We start from the raw sequence: 15628 nt of genomic DNA, 5'->3' as shown, positions 1-15628 counted from the left end.
GCTTTGCTTGGGGGACACACTCTTGACTCAGAGCCCATCCAAATCCAGTGCCCAGCTTGACTCTGGACTTTAATACAAATAGGAAGGACAGAGGCCAAGAGTGCGGTGGAAGGGGGAGGGGGATACTCTACCCCCATGGGGCCCCGTGGCTCTCTAAGCCCCAACTCCTTCTTGTCTCTGTCTGCAGAGCCCCTTCAGACCCAGTGAGAGAAAAGCACCTTCTGGGGGCCATGGTTCTTTTACCAACCATGAATGAATCTCCATGAAATCCCTTGGGAATCATGAAGCTGGACTCACTCCCAGGGTTATTAGACTCAGCATTCTTCCTCCCTTTTCTGCTCCACCCCACACTCTGTCACACCGCCCACCCACATTGCTCTGTACTGGCCTTGCTGTCAGAGGTCAAGAGTAACAGTTTTTAGAATCCCTGGGCTGCTGGGGGCCTGTGCGGCACCCCCGGCCTGAACCTTTGGCATCTCCAAGACTGGCCTGGAGCCAGCCAGGAAGGTGAGCGACCCTGCTCTCGGGAGTGTCCCATTTTTCCTCTCCACCCTGCCCCCTCTCAACTGGCTGGATCCATTAGAAAAAGCTGTTGGTTGGCCCGCCCTGCAGGGGTGGAGTTTGGAAGGCAGGTCAGGAGCCAGGATTACAGCTCAAAAAACCCCCAAAAGACAAAAATGAAAGCTTACTGGGCCCTGTTGTCTAGATTCACTCTTATTTTCTGCATGCTAAACCCGTATCTTGGATTTTCGGGTCAGTCTAAGCTTGGCTCTGGCTAAGGTGCTGAGGAGGGGAGCACAGGGGGGCCCTCCCACTCTAAACTCCACCCTTTCCTTCCTGGAGGATGGCCAGATCCCAGTGCTGGCTCCAGAGACCTCCCACTTTGGACTTAGAAACGCTTCAGCTCAGAAAGCAGTTCTGTACTCCCCACAACTGCACAAAGGAGCCACAAGGCCAAGATCCAGAGAGGTGCGGTGAGTGCTGGGGTGGGCTGGGCTGGGCTGGGCCAGACCTCCCTCACTTGGTGTTGCTAGCTCCTCTCTCTCCAGATCCTCTCTCTCTGCTGCCGCCTCTGATGGCATGGCATCCTTGTGCCTTCCCTCGGGAAAGCAGTCTGCCAACTGCAACCCGGTCCGAAACCCCCTTCCGTGACTCCTCTCTTTTGCTCATCTACATCTCAGACTTTAGCCCCTAAAAGCAGCTCAGTTGCTCAGCTGGCTGTGTTTATCTCGGAGCCAAGATGGAGTGTGGTTGGACAAGTGGGGTCACAGGCTGGCCTTTGGGATGTTTCCACATGTGAGGGGCCCAAGGAGCTCCAGGGGACGACAGGGCGAGGAGGCCAGTGCAGTAGGCCAGGGGCTGAAGCAGGAAGTAGTATGAAAAAGAAAACAGGTGGGGACTTAGGACAGGCAGCCTCTAGAGTAGTTTTCTCAAGTGCACACTGGAATCTGGAGAGTTTCCCAAAAACTGGGATTGGGCCCCCAGAGTGATTTAACTGGTTTGGGGTGTGGCCCCAAGCTCTGGGATTTTTCAGGCCCTTCAGGTGAAGGTGCAGCCGGCGTTGTGACCCTCTGCAGGTTACGTGTGACTTTGGACCCCAGCCCCCGCCGCTCACTAGCCTTGTGAGTGGGGGCAAGTCACCCAGCCTTCAGTCCCTTTTCTTAAAGCAAAGGTTTCAGTAGATGGCATGTTGTGTGACGTTAAGGGAAGTAGGCTGCACTCTGGCCCGACGCAGCGGCATGGAGCTGGTCCGGGACACCTCACGCCCGCCACTGCAGTACGTGAAGGGGATCCCTCTCATCAAGTACTTTGCCGAGGCACTGGGGCCACTGCAGAACTTCCAGGCCCAGCCCGATGACCTGCTTATCAGCACCTACCCCAAATCGGGTAAGTGATGAGGGCCACCCACCCCTCTCCTGGGCCACAAGTCCCATGTTGGGCCAGCAGGGGGCCACCCGCAGCCCTGTCGGCCTCCTCTTTCCCTGCTCTCCAGGCACCACCTGGGTGAGCGAGATCCTGGACATGATCTACCAACGTGGCGATCTGGAGAAGTGTCGCAGGGCCCCCGTCTTTATCCGGGTACCCTTCCTTGAGTTCAAGGCTCCAGGGATTCCCACAGGTGTGCAGTAGGGCTCTAGGGCCACGTGGAACGGAGGGAGGAGGCAGGACTGGGCTCTAGCTCGGCAGACCTTTCCCCGCCCACGGCACAGGTATGGAGGTTCTGAAAGACACACCGGCCCCACGAATCATCAAGACGCACTTGCCCCTGGCCCTGCTCCCTCAGACCCTGCTGGATCAGAAGGTCAAGGTGAGTGGCAGAGGAAGCCATCCCAGTTTTGGTCCTGAGAGGAAGGTCTCATCTTAAGGGGGGAGGCTGTCTGCCCCATCCTGTGGTAGAAGTCGGTGAAAGTGAGCCTCCTCTGTGCAGAGCTGTGAAAGGCAGTCTTCTCTGCAGGCCTCCCCAGGCCCGCAGAGGAGGGGGCTGGTGACAGTGGGGCACGCCTGGTTCCAAATCTGGGTATGGCGGCACTGAGGGGATTAGATTAGCATCAAATAGGGTTCCAGGGACACAAACAAGTCAGCCTCTAAGCCAGTTTCCCCTCTGGTCAGACCAGGGATAACTTCCCTCGCAGGGATGCTGTGAAAGGTGGAACATCCAGTGCCTGGCTCACTGTGTGGTGGTGATGCGTGGGTGTGTGTGTGGGGGGGGGGGGTCGTCTGCCCCTCCAGGTGGTCTATGTTGCCCGCAACGCAAAGGATGTGGCTGTCTCCTATTACCACTTCTACCGCATGGCCAAGGTGCACCCTGACCCTGACACCTGGGACAGCTTCCTGGAGAAGTTCATGGCCGGAGAAGGTGGGGCTCAATCTGGAGGAAGGAGTGAGGTGGAGCTGAGCAGCGGTCAGTCAAAACTAATGCCAGCTCTGTGTCCCTGCCCCTGCCCTTTCCCCAGTGTCCTACGGGTCCTGGTATCAGCACGTGCGGGAGTGGTGGGAGCTGAGTCATACCCACCCTGTTCTCTACCTCTTCTATGAGGACATGAAAGAGGTGAGGTCACCTGCTGCCACTTCTCTCCAGAGAGCCAAGAAGCCCACAGGGACCTGCCGAGGCCCTCTCAGCCACCTTCCCCATGGCAGCCCCCACGTCAGTCCCCGGGACCCCTCCAGCCCGCCTTCCCGCCCGGGACATGGAGCTGCGGTGCCACCCGGGGGGCAACACTGTAGGGCTCGTCTCAGACCGGAGCGACACCTCGCCACCCACTGGCCATTTGCTGCTGCTGTTCTCCCTGGGGCCAGAGTTCTGAGAGACGACTGTCCCTGCCCTCACCCGTTGGGACCCAGGCAGAGCTTGTTACAGGGTCACAGGGCGGTGGCAGTTAATGTGCCTCCAGGGAAGGCAGGCCCAAGGAGCTGGGGCTGGGAGGGCCGGAAGCGGAAGCGGCCAGGTCCCCCAAGGGGTTGGGAGGCCCCCTTTTGTTTGCTCAATGAGCGATCCCAACCTCTACTGAAGAGCCCCTCTGCTGCTCCAGAACCCTAAAAGGGAAATTCAGAAGATCCTGGAGTTTGTGGGGCGCACCCTGCCAGAGGAGACCGTGGATCTCATCACCCAGCAAACGTCTTTCAAGGAGATGAAGAAGAACCCCATGGCTAACTACACCACCATACCCCCTGACATCATGGATCACAGCGTTTCGGCCTTCATGAGGAAAGGTGGGCGCCCGGGCGGCTGGCCGGGCGGGGAGGCAAGCGTGGAAGCAGAGCGAGAGCCGCCCGAGCCACCCGGGGCCGCCTCTGCCGCCAGGACGCACAGCCACGCTGCCCTTCTTCCTCGTGCCCACAGGCGTCGCGGGGGACTGGAAGACCACCTTCACCGTGGCCCAGAACGAGCGCTTTGACGCCCACTATGCGGAGAAGATGGCGGGCTGCAGCCTCCGCTTCCGCACGCACCTGTGAGTGGTGCTCCCCGAGGCACGCCCGCGGCCCCGCTGCTGTGACGCGGCCTGACCCCGGGGTCGAGAATAAAATCCTGTTTGTGTTAACACCCTGAGTCTCTAATGCGAGCAAAGAGCAAACCTCAACTGAAACTAAATGCCTGCTGGGACCAGATGCGGCCGTCTCCTCCGCGGCCTCCAATTCCCCAACTTGTCCTGTCAGGAGGAGGGGGAGAAGGGCCTGGAAAAGCAAAGCCAAGGAGACATGGGCAAAGGGGAACAATATTTATTTCATCACAAAATCTTCTGTTGCACTCCCCTGTGAGGACGGCAGGAGATTTGGAGTCTGCCAGCCCACTTCACTTTTTCTTGGGCTCCTTACAAGCCACCACGTACCTCTGGGCCACGTTGAGGGGAGGGGAGTAACCATCCGCATAGGAGGTGTCTTCAAACAGGACTGAATAGTCATCCTGGGGCTGCAGTAGGGGGCAGACAGGAGGGGCTGGTCAGAGACCCCCAGACGAGGCCCTGTGCCGAGAATGAGCAGAACCTCTGGGGCTCCCAGCCTCTCCTGTCCCCAACCTCGCTCAAAAAGTCTAGATGTTTGAGCCGAATCCCTGCTAGGACGGAGTTCTTTTCTCAGCAACAAAGAGCAAGCAGGAGGGAGACTTACTGTCTATATGGGGAGATCCTACACAGAGGATCTGGTGCCTTTTGAGGACCCTCTGTTAAGGGGATCAAAAACCCAGAGGGCAGCAGGCAGGAATCCTGGAGGAAGAGGGGAGAAGGGCCTTTCCCCCACCATGAGGTGAAGGGTGACCAGCATGAGGGAGCGCAGCCAGGGACGGAGAAAGGGCCCCGGCACGGGCCTTCCCATCTCAAGGCTGCCTGTCGAAATGCGCAGGTGAGGTGAGACTAGGGGATTCGTGGGTCACATTCCACTCAGGGCCTGCCGGGACTCTGAAGGTGGGAGAGGGGTTGGCTGGCACTGCCGTAGGGGGCAGGGCCGGAGGGCAGCTGCGGGGAAGTGTGAGCAGGAGACAGGGCAACGCACGGGACCCTCCTAGCTCAGAGAGGCTGGAGGAGGTGGTCAGGAGGGGAGGGAGGTGGACGGTGACCCCATGACCCATGGGGTCAGCCCAGTCGTCGTGTCCTGTGCGGTCTCTCCCGTGGGGGCTGCTTACCCGTTGTGGGGGCGTGTGGATCAGGGCACGGTAGAAGCAGGTGGTCTGGGGATACAGGGCCAGTACGAGCTGCTCCTTCTGAAATAAGGCTTCAGGGTCCGTCTCGGGGTTGGCCTTCCACTGGGGCAGTGGGATGATGCGCCGCCGGCTCAGGGTATGTCTCCTGGGGGAAGGGGGGCTTAGGTCAACCCGCGGCCAGGCGGGGGCTCCTTCCTAGCAGCTTCCATGGTCCCGCCCTGACCAGCACACTCACTCTTTGCCTTCTTCATCGATGTCATCTACCTCATACCTGGCGAACAAAAGGAAAACGGTGGATGCAGGGAGGTGCGCCAAGTCGGGCAGCCACGAACGGGGCAGGGAAGGGGCCCAAGGAGCCTGCTCCACACACCGTCCCCGTCCCCACAGGCACCCCGAGGGAAGCCCTTCTCCCATCCTGCACGTGGGGGAGGGGCAGCCACACAGGTGTAACGGGAGCGCAGACGGAGGCGTGGGTGTCGACTCACTTGTTGGTGGCATGGCTGTAGCTGACCACCTCGGCCAGGATCCACTGCTCGTCCCCATCCACAGCCTTTACCCGGGCAGCCACCTTGTCTCCAGGTTTGGCCACGTAGTCGCCAGAGGCTGGAATGGCCCCACAGAGGGGCGGGGGCCTGAGGGTGGGACAAGGTGTTAGGTCCAGCCCCTCCCACTTATCAGCTCCCTCCACCCCGGGCCTGCCCTCACTTGTCACCAGGCTTCCCGATCCACAGGGGCAGGGTCATGGCCGACTGCTGCAGCAGGGTCATCAGCACCCCCCTGCGCATGGTCTTCCGAGGGGGCTCCGAGTCATTGTACAGGCCCGCGATCTTGGCCGCTGTGGGAAGGAAGCGAGCCCCTGAGGCACCGGGGACAGGGCGCCTCCCCCCCCAGGCCCACCCGTGCACTGAGCTGCCAGTGGAGCTCGGCCTGGAACCCCAGCTCCCGAGTTAGCGGCAAGGGCCCAGATGGGATCCCGGGCCCCTTCCGCCAGATGCCCGCGGAGAAACACTTGCGGACTACTCTCACGGACCGGTGAGATGTCGGGTCAGGGGTGTCCCTTGGTGTGAAGGACGAAAGAGGGCAAAAAGGGGGGCTTCTGAGATGCTGGTCACATCAGATGTTCAGTCAGTGAAAATTTCACAGAGCTGTGTGTACAATTAGGTGTGCTTTTCTACTATTAGAATGTGCTGTTATTCCACATAAAGGTAAAAGAACTTTAGGTTCCTTAGACCCTTGACCTCCTCAGGCATGGCGCCACACACCCAGTCAACCTCACACGGACCCTGCTGGCGGTGTGACACGTTTGACGGGGGAGGCGACTGCCCGCTGTGGGCTCACGGTAAGAGAGGTGGGAGAGCCGGGGCCGCCTGAAGGGATCTGGAAGCCAGCACCTGTGTAAACTCCATCCTAGGACGGCCCTCACAGAGCAGCCAGGGTTTACGACAGAAAGAAGTGCGAGTGGAGGTAGCGGGAAGGAGGCACCTGCCCAGGCCCAAGAGGAAGGGAGACGAGCACGGGTGGGGGATGAAACCTTCCAGGTCTGCACAGGGACGCTGGGGAGCCCCTGCCTCTGAGCAGGGGAGCGTCTCCATTCCCTCCCAGACCCGGGCTGCACAGATGCGCTCCCTCCATCGGAAGTCCACAGAACGAGCACACAGGGCTGAGGCTGCAGGGAGCCGTGGCTGCTGCTCTCAGAAGCCTCACTCAGCCTGGTCAAGACGCATCTCCGACTCACCGATCCGCCTTTCCTCCAACAGAGACTTGATTTCTGCTATCTTATCTAGAGCTTTCCGGAGGATACTGAAGGTGGGGAGAAGGGAGAAAAGGCGTCAGGATGAAGCACAAAGCACAGACTTCTGTCTCTGCTTACAGCAGGCTGGGTAACTCAGATCAACCCTACTGCCAAAAACTATAAACCCTAAGTGCTTATTTATTTATTTCTTAATGTTTATTTTTGACAGAGAGAGAGGGAGGAGAGGAGAGGAGACAGAGTGTGAGTGGGGGAGGGGCAGAGAGAGAGGGAGACAGAGAATCACAAGCAGGCTCCAGGCTCCGAGCTGTCAGCACAGAACCCGACACGGGGCTCGAACTCATGAACTGTGAGATCATGGACCTGAGCCAAAGACGGACGCTAACCGACTGAGCCACCCACGCACCCCTACTTATTTGGTTTGGTTTGTTTGTTTATTTTAATTTCAAGTAATCTCTACACCCAACGTGGGTCGGGGGTCACACCTCCAATCCCAAGATCAAGAGTCACATGTTCCACTGACTGAGCCAGCCAGGCACCCGTGTTTTTTTAATTTTAAAAGCATAAAAGAACCGATAAGGTAGTGAGAGGAAGCAGGCCAAAGAACCCAAGAGAATCGCAGAGAGGCAAGCAAAGCAGAGAGAACTGCATCTGACAAAGCCTGAAGAAAGCATGTTACAGGTCTGGCTGCTTTGAACAGTCTGGAGATTCGCAGGGTGGAAGTTAAGGCTCGGGGTCTGCCCACGCTGGGACGTGTAAAAGGAGACACTCCAGAGGATTGTGGGGAGTCCTCTCAGCTCAGAGCAGGGGTATGGGTAGAAGGAATCTGTCTCCGAAAGGCCACAGCCCCAGTAAACCTCTGGAGTTAACTTATGGGGTTCCAGAGTGGTTGGGGCCCAGGCAATCCAGCAGACTGAACACAGTTCTCGCTGGAGGAAGATTTCTTTATCCTAGATCTTGAGGACTCTTCCCTAAAAAGTATTTCAATAGGACTAAGCAGCATAGACTCCATTTTGGGTCATTTATTCTCCTCTCCCATAGCTATTCCTCTAGTAAACCTTTAGTAAATGCCCCTGTAGTTCTGAAGGCCTTCATTTAGCAGGAGGGAGACAAATAAGAACACAGCACGATACAGCCTCGCAGCTGTGTCCTGCTGGGTCCCAGGCTCTCGTGGAGCTTGTCAGGCAGATGGAGTGGGGCAGTCCAAAGCAGGGAGGGGTGGACATGTCACTTGATATGCCTGCAGCATCACAGTTCAGCGCGGCAGGCACAGGACACAGGGAAGGCTCAGCCAGGGCCACTGCAGGCCGGGAGCACTGGGACACAGGGCAGTCAGGCACCAGGACAGGAGGGGAGTAAAAGCCAGGAGGCCAAAGGGAACCTGGGAGTCTGACCATTGCTGCTGGGCCTGTCTGAAGAACACAGCTCTATGCAGTATGTCCTACACTGTACTCTGTGAGACATTAATGGAGTGGGTCTCAACCACATCAGAATCCCCTGGGGAGCTTTAAGAAAAAGAATCCCAATTGTTGTGAACAAGAACCATAAACAGATGCCAAAGCTAAGAGACAGCTTGACCTGGAATATTTACATAATCTCGATGATCTTCCATAAGAGACTTACTAACTACACAATGGAAAACGGCCATAACCCTGGAAAAAAGTGGACGAGACCTCCTTCCTATGGAACAGGTCAAGACTAGAGCGCCACCTCTGGTCTGCAGCCTGGAACAACATCTACGCCGCAAGCGCCCGCAGCCAACGGTCAGCTGTCCAGGGCCCCGCACCTGGTGCGGAAGGACCGTCCTCAGACCACAAATCATTCTCTCCTCTGGGGACCTGCTGTGTTAGCCTGGGAGTCGTTCAGGCCCTTGGGAAGCTAACCTACACCTCTGCCTGCGCCAGCCGAGCCAGGGCTAAAACCATCTTCCCCAGCCGGAACTCGGGGTGGTTGGAAGCCACTGTCTGTGGCCAAAGTATCACTGAGGACCCCATCCCTCCCACTCTTGCGGAAGGCCTTTTGCACTAAGGCTAGAAAACAATTTGTTCCTGCCTGGGAATGGCTGCCTATTTCTGGAAAGTGAAATCTTTGATCTTGTTGCCCTCTGACCTCTGCAGCCAGTGTGCAACCTCAAGCCCTTTAAAAAAAAAAAAAAAAAAAAAAAAAAGAAATTGTTAAATGAAGACACAGGCACTTTTCCATTTTCTGCAAGCAGGAGGATGAAACCCAGCCGGGGGGCAGGAAAGAGCATGTGGAGGAAAGAGCAGCAGCATGTTAAGGAGTCAGCTAGCGGCGTGTCACGGGACTAACTCCTGACGCTGACTCTTGGCGCCTCTTCAGTTTCCTGAGGGCTTTAATTAATCTGCTTGGAGATGTATGGGTGGAGGAGAGTGTCGCGGGAACACACCGTGACATGTGTTCCCCACCCAGACTCCCAGACTCGGAGCCTCCCGCAGGCAGGGTGGCACTTCGCCCCCTCACGTGCTCCCGGGCCCAGCACGGCACCCGGTGCTGACAAGGACTCAGAGTCTAGTGAATAAGTGTATGAACTTTTGACAGTCTGAAAAGTAAAGTGGCAGAACTGCAAGAGGCTGGGCCCTGAAATTAGGAAATAAGCTTCTAAGTGTTTAACTCCCGGTGGGTCAATGGGAGAGAGGAGCCCACACCAGACTGGTTTCTGAAGCAGTCACTTTCCCAGCAGTTAAGCTTGGAAGGGCCATTTGCCTTTTACTCTCTAATGTGCATGTCCCTCTAACTCATGCCAGCCCAACTCCAGTGCAGGTGAGCGGGAAAGGGCCTGACGATGGCCAGATGACAAACTTGCACATCAGGGAGAAGAGGCGGTGGGGAAGGGTGGGCTGGAAGGCCGGCTGGCAGTCAGAACGCTCCGTGCCTCCCCCTGGCCTGTGCCTCCCCCTGCCTAAGTCAGCCCCACCCTTTGTTCTCCTCCCCAGACCAGCACAGGGAGCCCAGCTGGTGCCTCTAAGCTAAAAAAAACCCTGGGATCTTCACCTTCCCCTGTCCCAAATGATTCCGATTTTATTTTTTTTAATTTTTTAAAAATGTTTTTATTTATTTTTGAGACACAGAGAGACAGAGCATGAGCAGGGGAGGGGCAGAGAGAGGGGAGACACAGAATCCGAAGCAGGCTCCAGGCTGTGAGCTGTCAGCACAGAGCCCGACGCAGGACTTGAACCCAGAAACCGTGAGATCATGACCTGAGTTGAAGTCGGACGCCCAACCGACTGAGCCACCCAGGCGCCCCTGATTCCCCCAGTTTTATTTCAGAATCTGCCCTTGAACCCACCCTTGCTTCTCCATCCCCACAGCCACTGTCTTGGCTCAATCCCATCACCTCTTGCCTGATCTCCTCACTGGCTCTGAATCTCACCCAGTCTACCGTCCACACAGCAGCCAGAGGTTTCTCTCCTTTTACATCCTCACTGGCTCCCTGTGGCCTCCAGGATAAAACCCAGTTCCTGGAAGCCCTCCACATGCTGCCTTGCCCTTCCCAGCCACACAGGACTGGCTCTCAGTCCCCCAGTGCACATGTCCAGCGGGCACTCTTCCACAGCCTCCACACACTGTCCCCTCTGCCGTGTCCACCTGCTGACCCCTACTTCAAGTCTCTCCTCCTCCCCGCGGCCATCCCAGGCCTGCAGGCACAGTGAGCCCACCTCTGCTGGCCCATCAACCACACTGTCCTGTAACTCTTTTCTTAGGGTGCCTCTCCTTTCCGGACCGTTTGCCCTTGAAGGCAGGGTCTTCGCTATCCTCGTGTCTCTATATGTGGATGGCCAGCACCAGACACAGGTGCCAGCAAAGGTTTGTAAAACAAAGATGACAGCAAGCGACGAAAATCTGGGACCATGAGCACAAGGCAGTGTGCTCATGAAGAGCCTGACGGGAGGAGAGGAAGATCTGGAACTACTAGAAATGTTTAGGGTGCTGGCCATCACCACATGTGCAGGCCAGTATTTAAACGGAGCCCATAACTCATTAGTGAGTTGTGAAATTAATTTCCTGGGTAACAACCAGCATTTAAAAAAAACAGAACAGAGGATACCTGGCTGGCTCAGCCGTAAGAGCATGCAACTCTCGATCTCTGGGTCATGAGCTTGAGCCCCACACAGTGGGTGTAGAGATTACTTAAAACAAAACAAAACAAAACACACACACACACACACACACACAAAGACATAGTAACAGTACAAACTATTTCTTGTTCCAGTTCTATGATATATGTGCATATAAAATAAATGTGAAAAGACAGTCATTAAACCATTCTAGCATGGTATCCAAGAATATGGACTTTGGGTCTAAAGTTGGGCTCCCCCACTTACTAGTTGTATGTCTTTTAGCAGATTATGGAACCCCTTGTGTCTTAGTTTCCTCATCTGTAAAATGGTAGCTCTGAGCATTGAGATAAATACATAAAGTACTTGGAATAATGCCTGGCACAGTAAGGCCAATAGGAGTCTTTATTAATATTATTAACATGATGATTATGTATTTAATATTATTTTTATTAAGCCACAACAGAAAATGTATTTCCTACCACAGGTAATGATCAGAAGTTTGAAAAACACTGGTCTTAGGCACTATATATACAACCGTCTCATATGCTGACAATTCTGTAGATGGTTATTATCCCCATTGTAATGATGGAGCAACTGAATCTCGACGGAAGGGCCTGCTCAAAAGGTCACTGTGGCTGGTAAATGGCAGTGCTGGGGTCTGGTCCCCACCTCACTGCCATCTATAAAACAGCAGGGCTATCGGGAAAGAGAGGTCCAAAAGTGGGTTCTAGGGAAGGCAGGCCCCCAGGGACAGCCTGGGGAGTGGGAATCTGCTTATCCGTGGCAGGAAAGGCGGCTGGGGCTGTGGTTTGCAGGCTTCTGGAGCCCAGCACACGGGCGGGGAAGGGGAGATGAGGGCAGGGCGGTGGGACAGTACTCACTTGCACTCCGCCTCCGCATCGGCCTTGGCGGTTGTATAGAGCCCACGCAGCTTTGTCCGGTAATAGGGAGAGACTGCAAAGTGAACAGAGAAAGAGGCGTGGGCAAGGGGCAGCTGGTGGTCACGTGGCCCTGCTTCCAGTACACCCAAATCAGACTTCCGGAGGCTTACAGAGGCCACGGGCCAGGGTGTGAGCTTTATTGGGTCAGAAGTGCTCTCTGAGGCAGATGCCCATGTTCGACGAGTTCACATTTTCATATGGTACAGATCACATCATTACATGTCAGGAGAGGACTTTCTAATCTCTGCCATCGCATGACAGAAAATACGTGTCAGCACAGAGGAAGACAGACAACAACTCTCAAAGCTGCTCAGGGTTGGAAAGCACCAACCCAGGAGGCTGAGCATGAGGGCCGCTGGGGCATGTGCAGTGCACGGGAGGGAAGCTCTCTCTAGAAAACACCAGCCTACTGGGGATGCTTGTGTGCCCAAAGGGGTTCCCCTGGATGCAGCCTCATTTCACTGACGTCCCAGTCCCTAGAATTGGGGGATTTTAAGGCTCCTTAGTGCTAAGTCATCTGCTATCTGTTTCCTGGGTCACCATATATCACACAGCCTAAGGGAAAACTGTCCCTCTGGCTAAGGAGCAGTTCATTTCGGGTTGTGTAGGTACATGCAAAAATCCTGTCCAAATCCTGTCCGACACTATTAACAGTCAGGTTCCCTGTCTCGGCCCACACCCCTTTCTCTTGTGAGCCCAGCTACTTACTCTTGTTCTCTGTCTGCATCCGCTCATGGGTCTTCTGGATGTTCACTAAGTTGTGTTCGCTCCGTGAACGCTCTTCCTGCAAGGGTGAGGTCAACAGGCATGAGGGCGGCCCTTTGTCCTGCTGTGGCACCCCGCATCCCAGGCCAGAGGCCCCAGAAATATTTATACCGGCATCTCCTGACCCTTACTTTTCAGGTTACATCCCACTACAAAAGACTTCATTTGGGAAGGAATTTCCGGGAACCGCTCCCTTCTGGGCCACATGACTGTGTGGTGCATGGCTCCCAGGAGATGGGTCCCTGTGTAACTATAAACCTGGATGACCGAATGCTTGGAGAGGACCCTGATTATAATGGACCAAAGTATAGCAGCGGCACATCCAATAGGCCGTGCACAAACACACACCACTCTTATTTTTGTGAATGAAAAGATATCTTTTTAAATGGAAAAAAAATGGCTTTCTGATAGGATTAAAGCAGCAGGCATCACATGGTGGGTCCAAATTCCCCTGGGGAACCTTCTCGCCCTGAGGTGAAGAAGGTTTGGAGAGGCCATTTGATACATTCAGGCTAAAATACATCTACGTGTGGCCACCATACATCCAGTATAGGGCACCCAGCATTTTGGAGTACGAAATAGGTCTCCTCACTGCACCCAGGCCAGTAGACAACAATAGCAACAAAATGCGTGCTGGAGAAAGTACACTGGCCCACAGACAGAAAGGGTTTTAGGGGAGACGGGTGCTAGTGTGCGCCTTATGGGACAATTGAATACACTTTTAAGGAGAAGTGGCATTCAGAGGAAGACTGATTAGTAAAACGAACAGACTAAGGTGAGTTCTCTGGTAGGAGGAAGACAAGGAGTGTGTGTCCACCTGGAAAGATGAGGAGGAGTTAGTGTATTGGGCCAGGTCAATCCAACAGATAGCGCTGGATAATTCACGGACCCATGTGTTGTTGGGAAAGGTTTGCCATCCTGCCCCTCAGGGCCTCTTGGCTATTTTAATCTAGACGGGGGCTGCGCAGCCATGGGGCAATGGCCCTCCATTCTAGCCACTGAGCTCCAAGGACACACCTAGGGGAAGCACGGGTTTCTAAACCTGTGGCGGCCCTTCTAGGGCACCTGTACAGGGCTTTTATAATTTATATTGATGCACCATGACTACCTTGATCCAAGAACAGATCAAAATAAGACATCCTGAGGTACAGCTGGCAGAGGTAGGGCTGTTACTTTGAGTATCGCTTAGGTCCTTCCCATAGGGAGGAGGTGAGCCCCGCTGTACAAGGGCACACAAAACCAGTCTCTTTACAAGCCTGTGAGCTGCAACAGGGTGACTGGCTTTGTCACCAGAACCCAGAAATAACTGAATCGTGGCCAACCGTAATAAAGCAAATATTGTAAAGTATACTTTTATTGTCCAGGACAATATCTAGTTAAGTACGATATCTAGTAAGTGGGCAAGGCCAATTCCGGTGGGAAGGCATAAGAAATAAGTCTATAATTCTTACTAACTTGTTCTATAATGAAACTGAATTCTACCATGACCATAGTTCAACAGTGTACCACCCTGGTATCGCCAGTAAAACTCAACTGCCTTACGTAAAGAAGTCATATGATAATTCTGGTACCAGTGCCCAAAGGAACAGTTCAACACAAACGTATTATAAGGCACAGACAGGAGTGGATGAAGGGGCGAAATGGGTAACCAAATTAGTATAAAAATATGAAAATGTATGTAATGGCTCAATAGGACAGGCTGTTTCTTGAAGTCTATCCCGACCCCACACCGGCTCCTCCAAATGTTAGGCATACTCGTGTTGACACTGCTGCTATAGCTGATGTAGAAATGCTGTATTAAATGCAGATGCTCCAATATCATTTCGCTCTAAGGGAGCCTAGGCCAAGGGCTGGGGACGGGGGGCTGTGCCGGAAAAGTTGAACTCAACAGGCCTGTGTTTTCAGATCCTGCACATTCCAAAAAAGTTTTGGCCCTTGACCAGCTCCTGGGAGAGAACCTCTGCCTGCACTCCTGGAATATCCTGCCCAGTAAGAGTATCTGTGTTCAGCTGAGATAAGAGGGTGGAGGGAAAAGAGGAATGGCCATAATGGGTACAGGGCATTTTTGTCAGATGATGTCAACATCCTGAAATTGATCGTGGTGATGGTTGCACAACTCTGTAAATACACCAAAACCACTGGAATCGGACACTTGGAACTAGTGAACCAGATCTCAATATAGCTGTCATTAAACAGAAAGAATCACAAAATCCTGCCCCTGATAGAAAATCCAGCAGGAAGGGTAGTTACACCCCCACATTCTCGTTCTTAAAACGCATTCTTCAGGGCGCCTGGGTGGCGCAGTCGGTTAAGCGTCCGACTTCAGCCAGGTCACGATCTCGCGGTCTGTGAGTTCGAGCCCCGCGTCAGGCTCTGGGCTGATGGCTCAGAGCCTGGAGCCTGCTTCCGATTCTGTGTCTCCTTCTCTCTCTGCCCCTCCCCCGTTCATGCTCTGTCTCTCTCTGTCCCAAAAATAAATAAACGTTGAAAAAAAAAAAAAAAAAACGCATTCTTCACATCACCTGGGCTCCTGCACGTCCAATCTCTCTGAACACAACCCTCCCCACCCCCCACCCCCCACCCCTGCCCCTGCCACTCACATGCTGCCCTCCAGGAGCCAAGGGCTGCAGCTTTTTACCTGGGTTTGTTTGATCAGCTGATGGAGCTCCGTGAGAAGTTCTGCAATGCGGGAATCAGCAGACACCAGGGCCATTGCATACGGGGTGCCTGGGGTGGAGAGGAATAGGAGAGAACCCTGTTAGTGGCTGTTACGGGTTCATCGTGTCCTCCAAAAGGTATGTTGAAGCTCGGAATGTCAAATGATGACCTTGTACCAGAACATACTAAAACTACAGGAATTTCATATAATTTCTAGAACAGTTACAGCATTTACCCAAACCACATAACCTTTATCATCATCTCTGTGATACAGCTTCCCAAGTAGCTTACCATACCAAAT

General features: G+C 54.4%; 2 protein-coding genes across 13 annotated transcripts in view; one reads left to right on the top strand and one right to left on the bottom strand.

The window, feature by feature from the left end:
- Positions 1 to 574: 574 nt before the first annotated feature.
- Positions 575 to 4042, top strand: LOC115504563 (sulfotransferase 1A1). Of its 11 annotated transcripts, none has more exons than XM_030301602.1 (8): positions 656 to 969; positions 1714 to 1887; positions 1994 to 2119; positions 2211 to 2308; positions 2731 to 2857; positions 2955 to 3049; positions 3531 to 3711; positions 3842 to 4042. In XM_030301602.1, the coding sequence occupies exons 2-8, from the start codon at positions 1740 to 1742 to the stop codon at positions 3952 to 3954; spliced, it is 888 nt and encodes a 295-aa protein (XP_030157462.1). In that variant the 5' UTR covers positions 656 to 969; positions 1714 to 1739; the 3' UTR covers positions 3955 to 4042. The 11 variants fall into 11 exon arrangements, with proteins under 11 accessions (XP_030157463.1, XP_030157462.1, XP_030157452.1 ...); XM_030301592.1 differs by having other exon boundaries at positions 657 to 969; positions 1706 to 1887; XM_030301600.1 differs by having other exon boundaries at positions 657 to 969; positions 1683 to 1887.
- Positions 4043 to 4202: 160 nt separating this feature from the next.
- SGF29 (SAGA complex associated factor 29) overlaps positions 4203 to 15628 on the bottom strand; it is a 31231-nt gene continuing 19805 nt past the window's right edge. For both annotated transcript variants that reach the window (XM_030301605.1, XM_030301604.1), the window contains 9 exons: positions 15308 to 15396; positions 12613 to 12688; positions 11845 to 11917; positions 6870 to 6934; positions 5840 to 5969; positions 5620 to 5766; positions 5370 to 5405; positions 5117 to 5279; positions 4203 to 4408 (listed from right to left, as the gene is read on the bottom strand). In XM_030301605.1, the coding sequence (XP_030157465.1) occupies positions 4292 to 4408; positions 5117 to 5279; positions 5370 to 5405; positions 5620 to 5766; positions 5840 to 5969; positions 6870 to 6934; positions 11845 to 11917; positions 12613 to 12688; positions 15308 to 15382 (882 nt within the window). In that variant the 5' untranslated portion in view covers positions 15383 to 15396 and the 3' untranslated portion in view covers positions 4203 to 4291. The remainder of the gene's footprint in view (positions 4409 to 5116; positions 5280 to 5369; positions 5406 to 5619; positions 5767 to 5839; positions 5970 to 6869; positions 6935 to 11844; positions 11918 to 12612; positions 12689 to 15307; positions 15397 to 15628) is intronic.

The sequence above is a fragment of the Lynx canadensis genome, chromosome E3, assembly GCF_007474595.2.
Source record: "Lynx canadensis isolate LIC74 chromosome E3, mLynCan4.pri.v2, whole genome shotgun sequence".
Lineage (NCBI taxonomy): Eukaryota > Metazoa > Chordata > Mammalia > Carnivora > Felidae > Lynx > Lynx canadensis.
This window is presented reverse-complemented; position numbering and strand designations above follow the sequence as displayed.

Coding starts and splice junctions, on each gene's coding strand:
- LOC115504563 (XM_030301592.1), top strand. CDS start 845: ATGGCCAGATCCCAGTGCTGGCTCCAGAGACCTCCCACTTTGGACTTA. Junction 2,120..2,210: donor GGCTCCAGGGATTCCCACAG/GTGTGCAGTAGG, acceptor CCCACGGCACAG/GTATGGAGGTTCTGAAAGAC. Junction 2,858..2,954: donor GAAGTTCATGGCCGGAGAAG/GTGGGGCTCAAT, acceptor CCCTTTCCCCAG/TGTCCTACGGGTCCTGGTAT.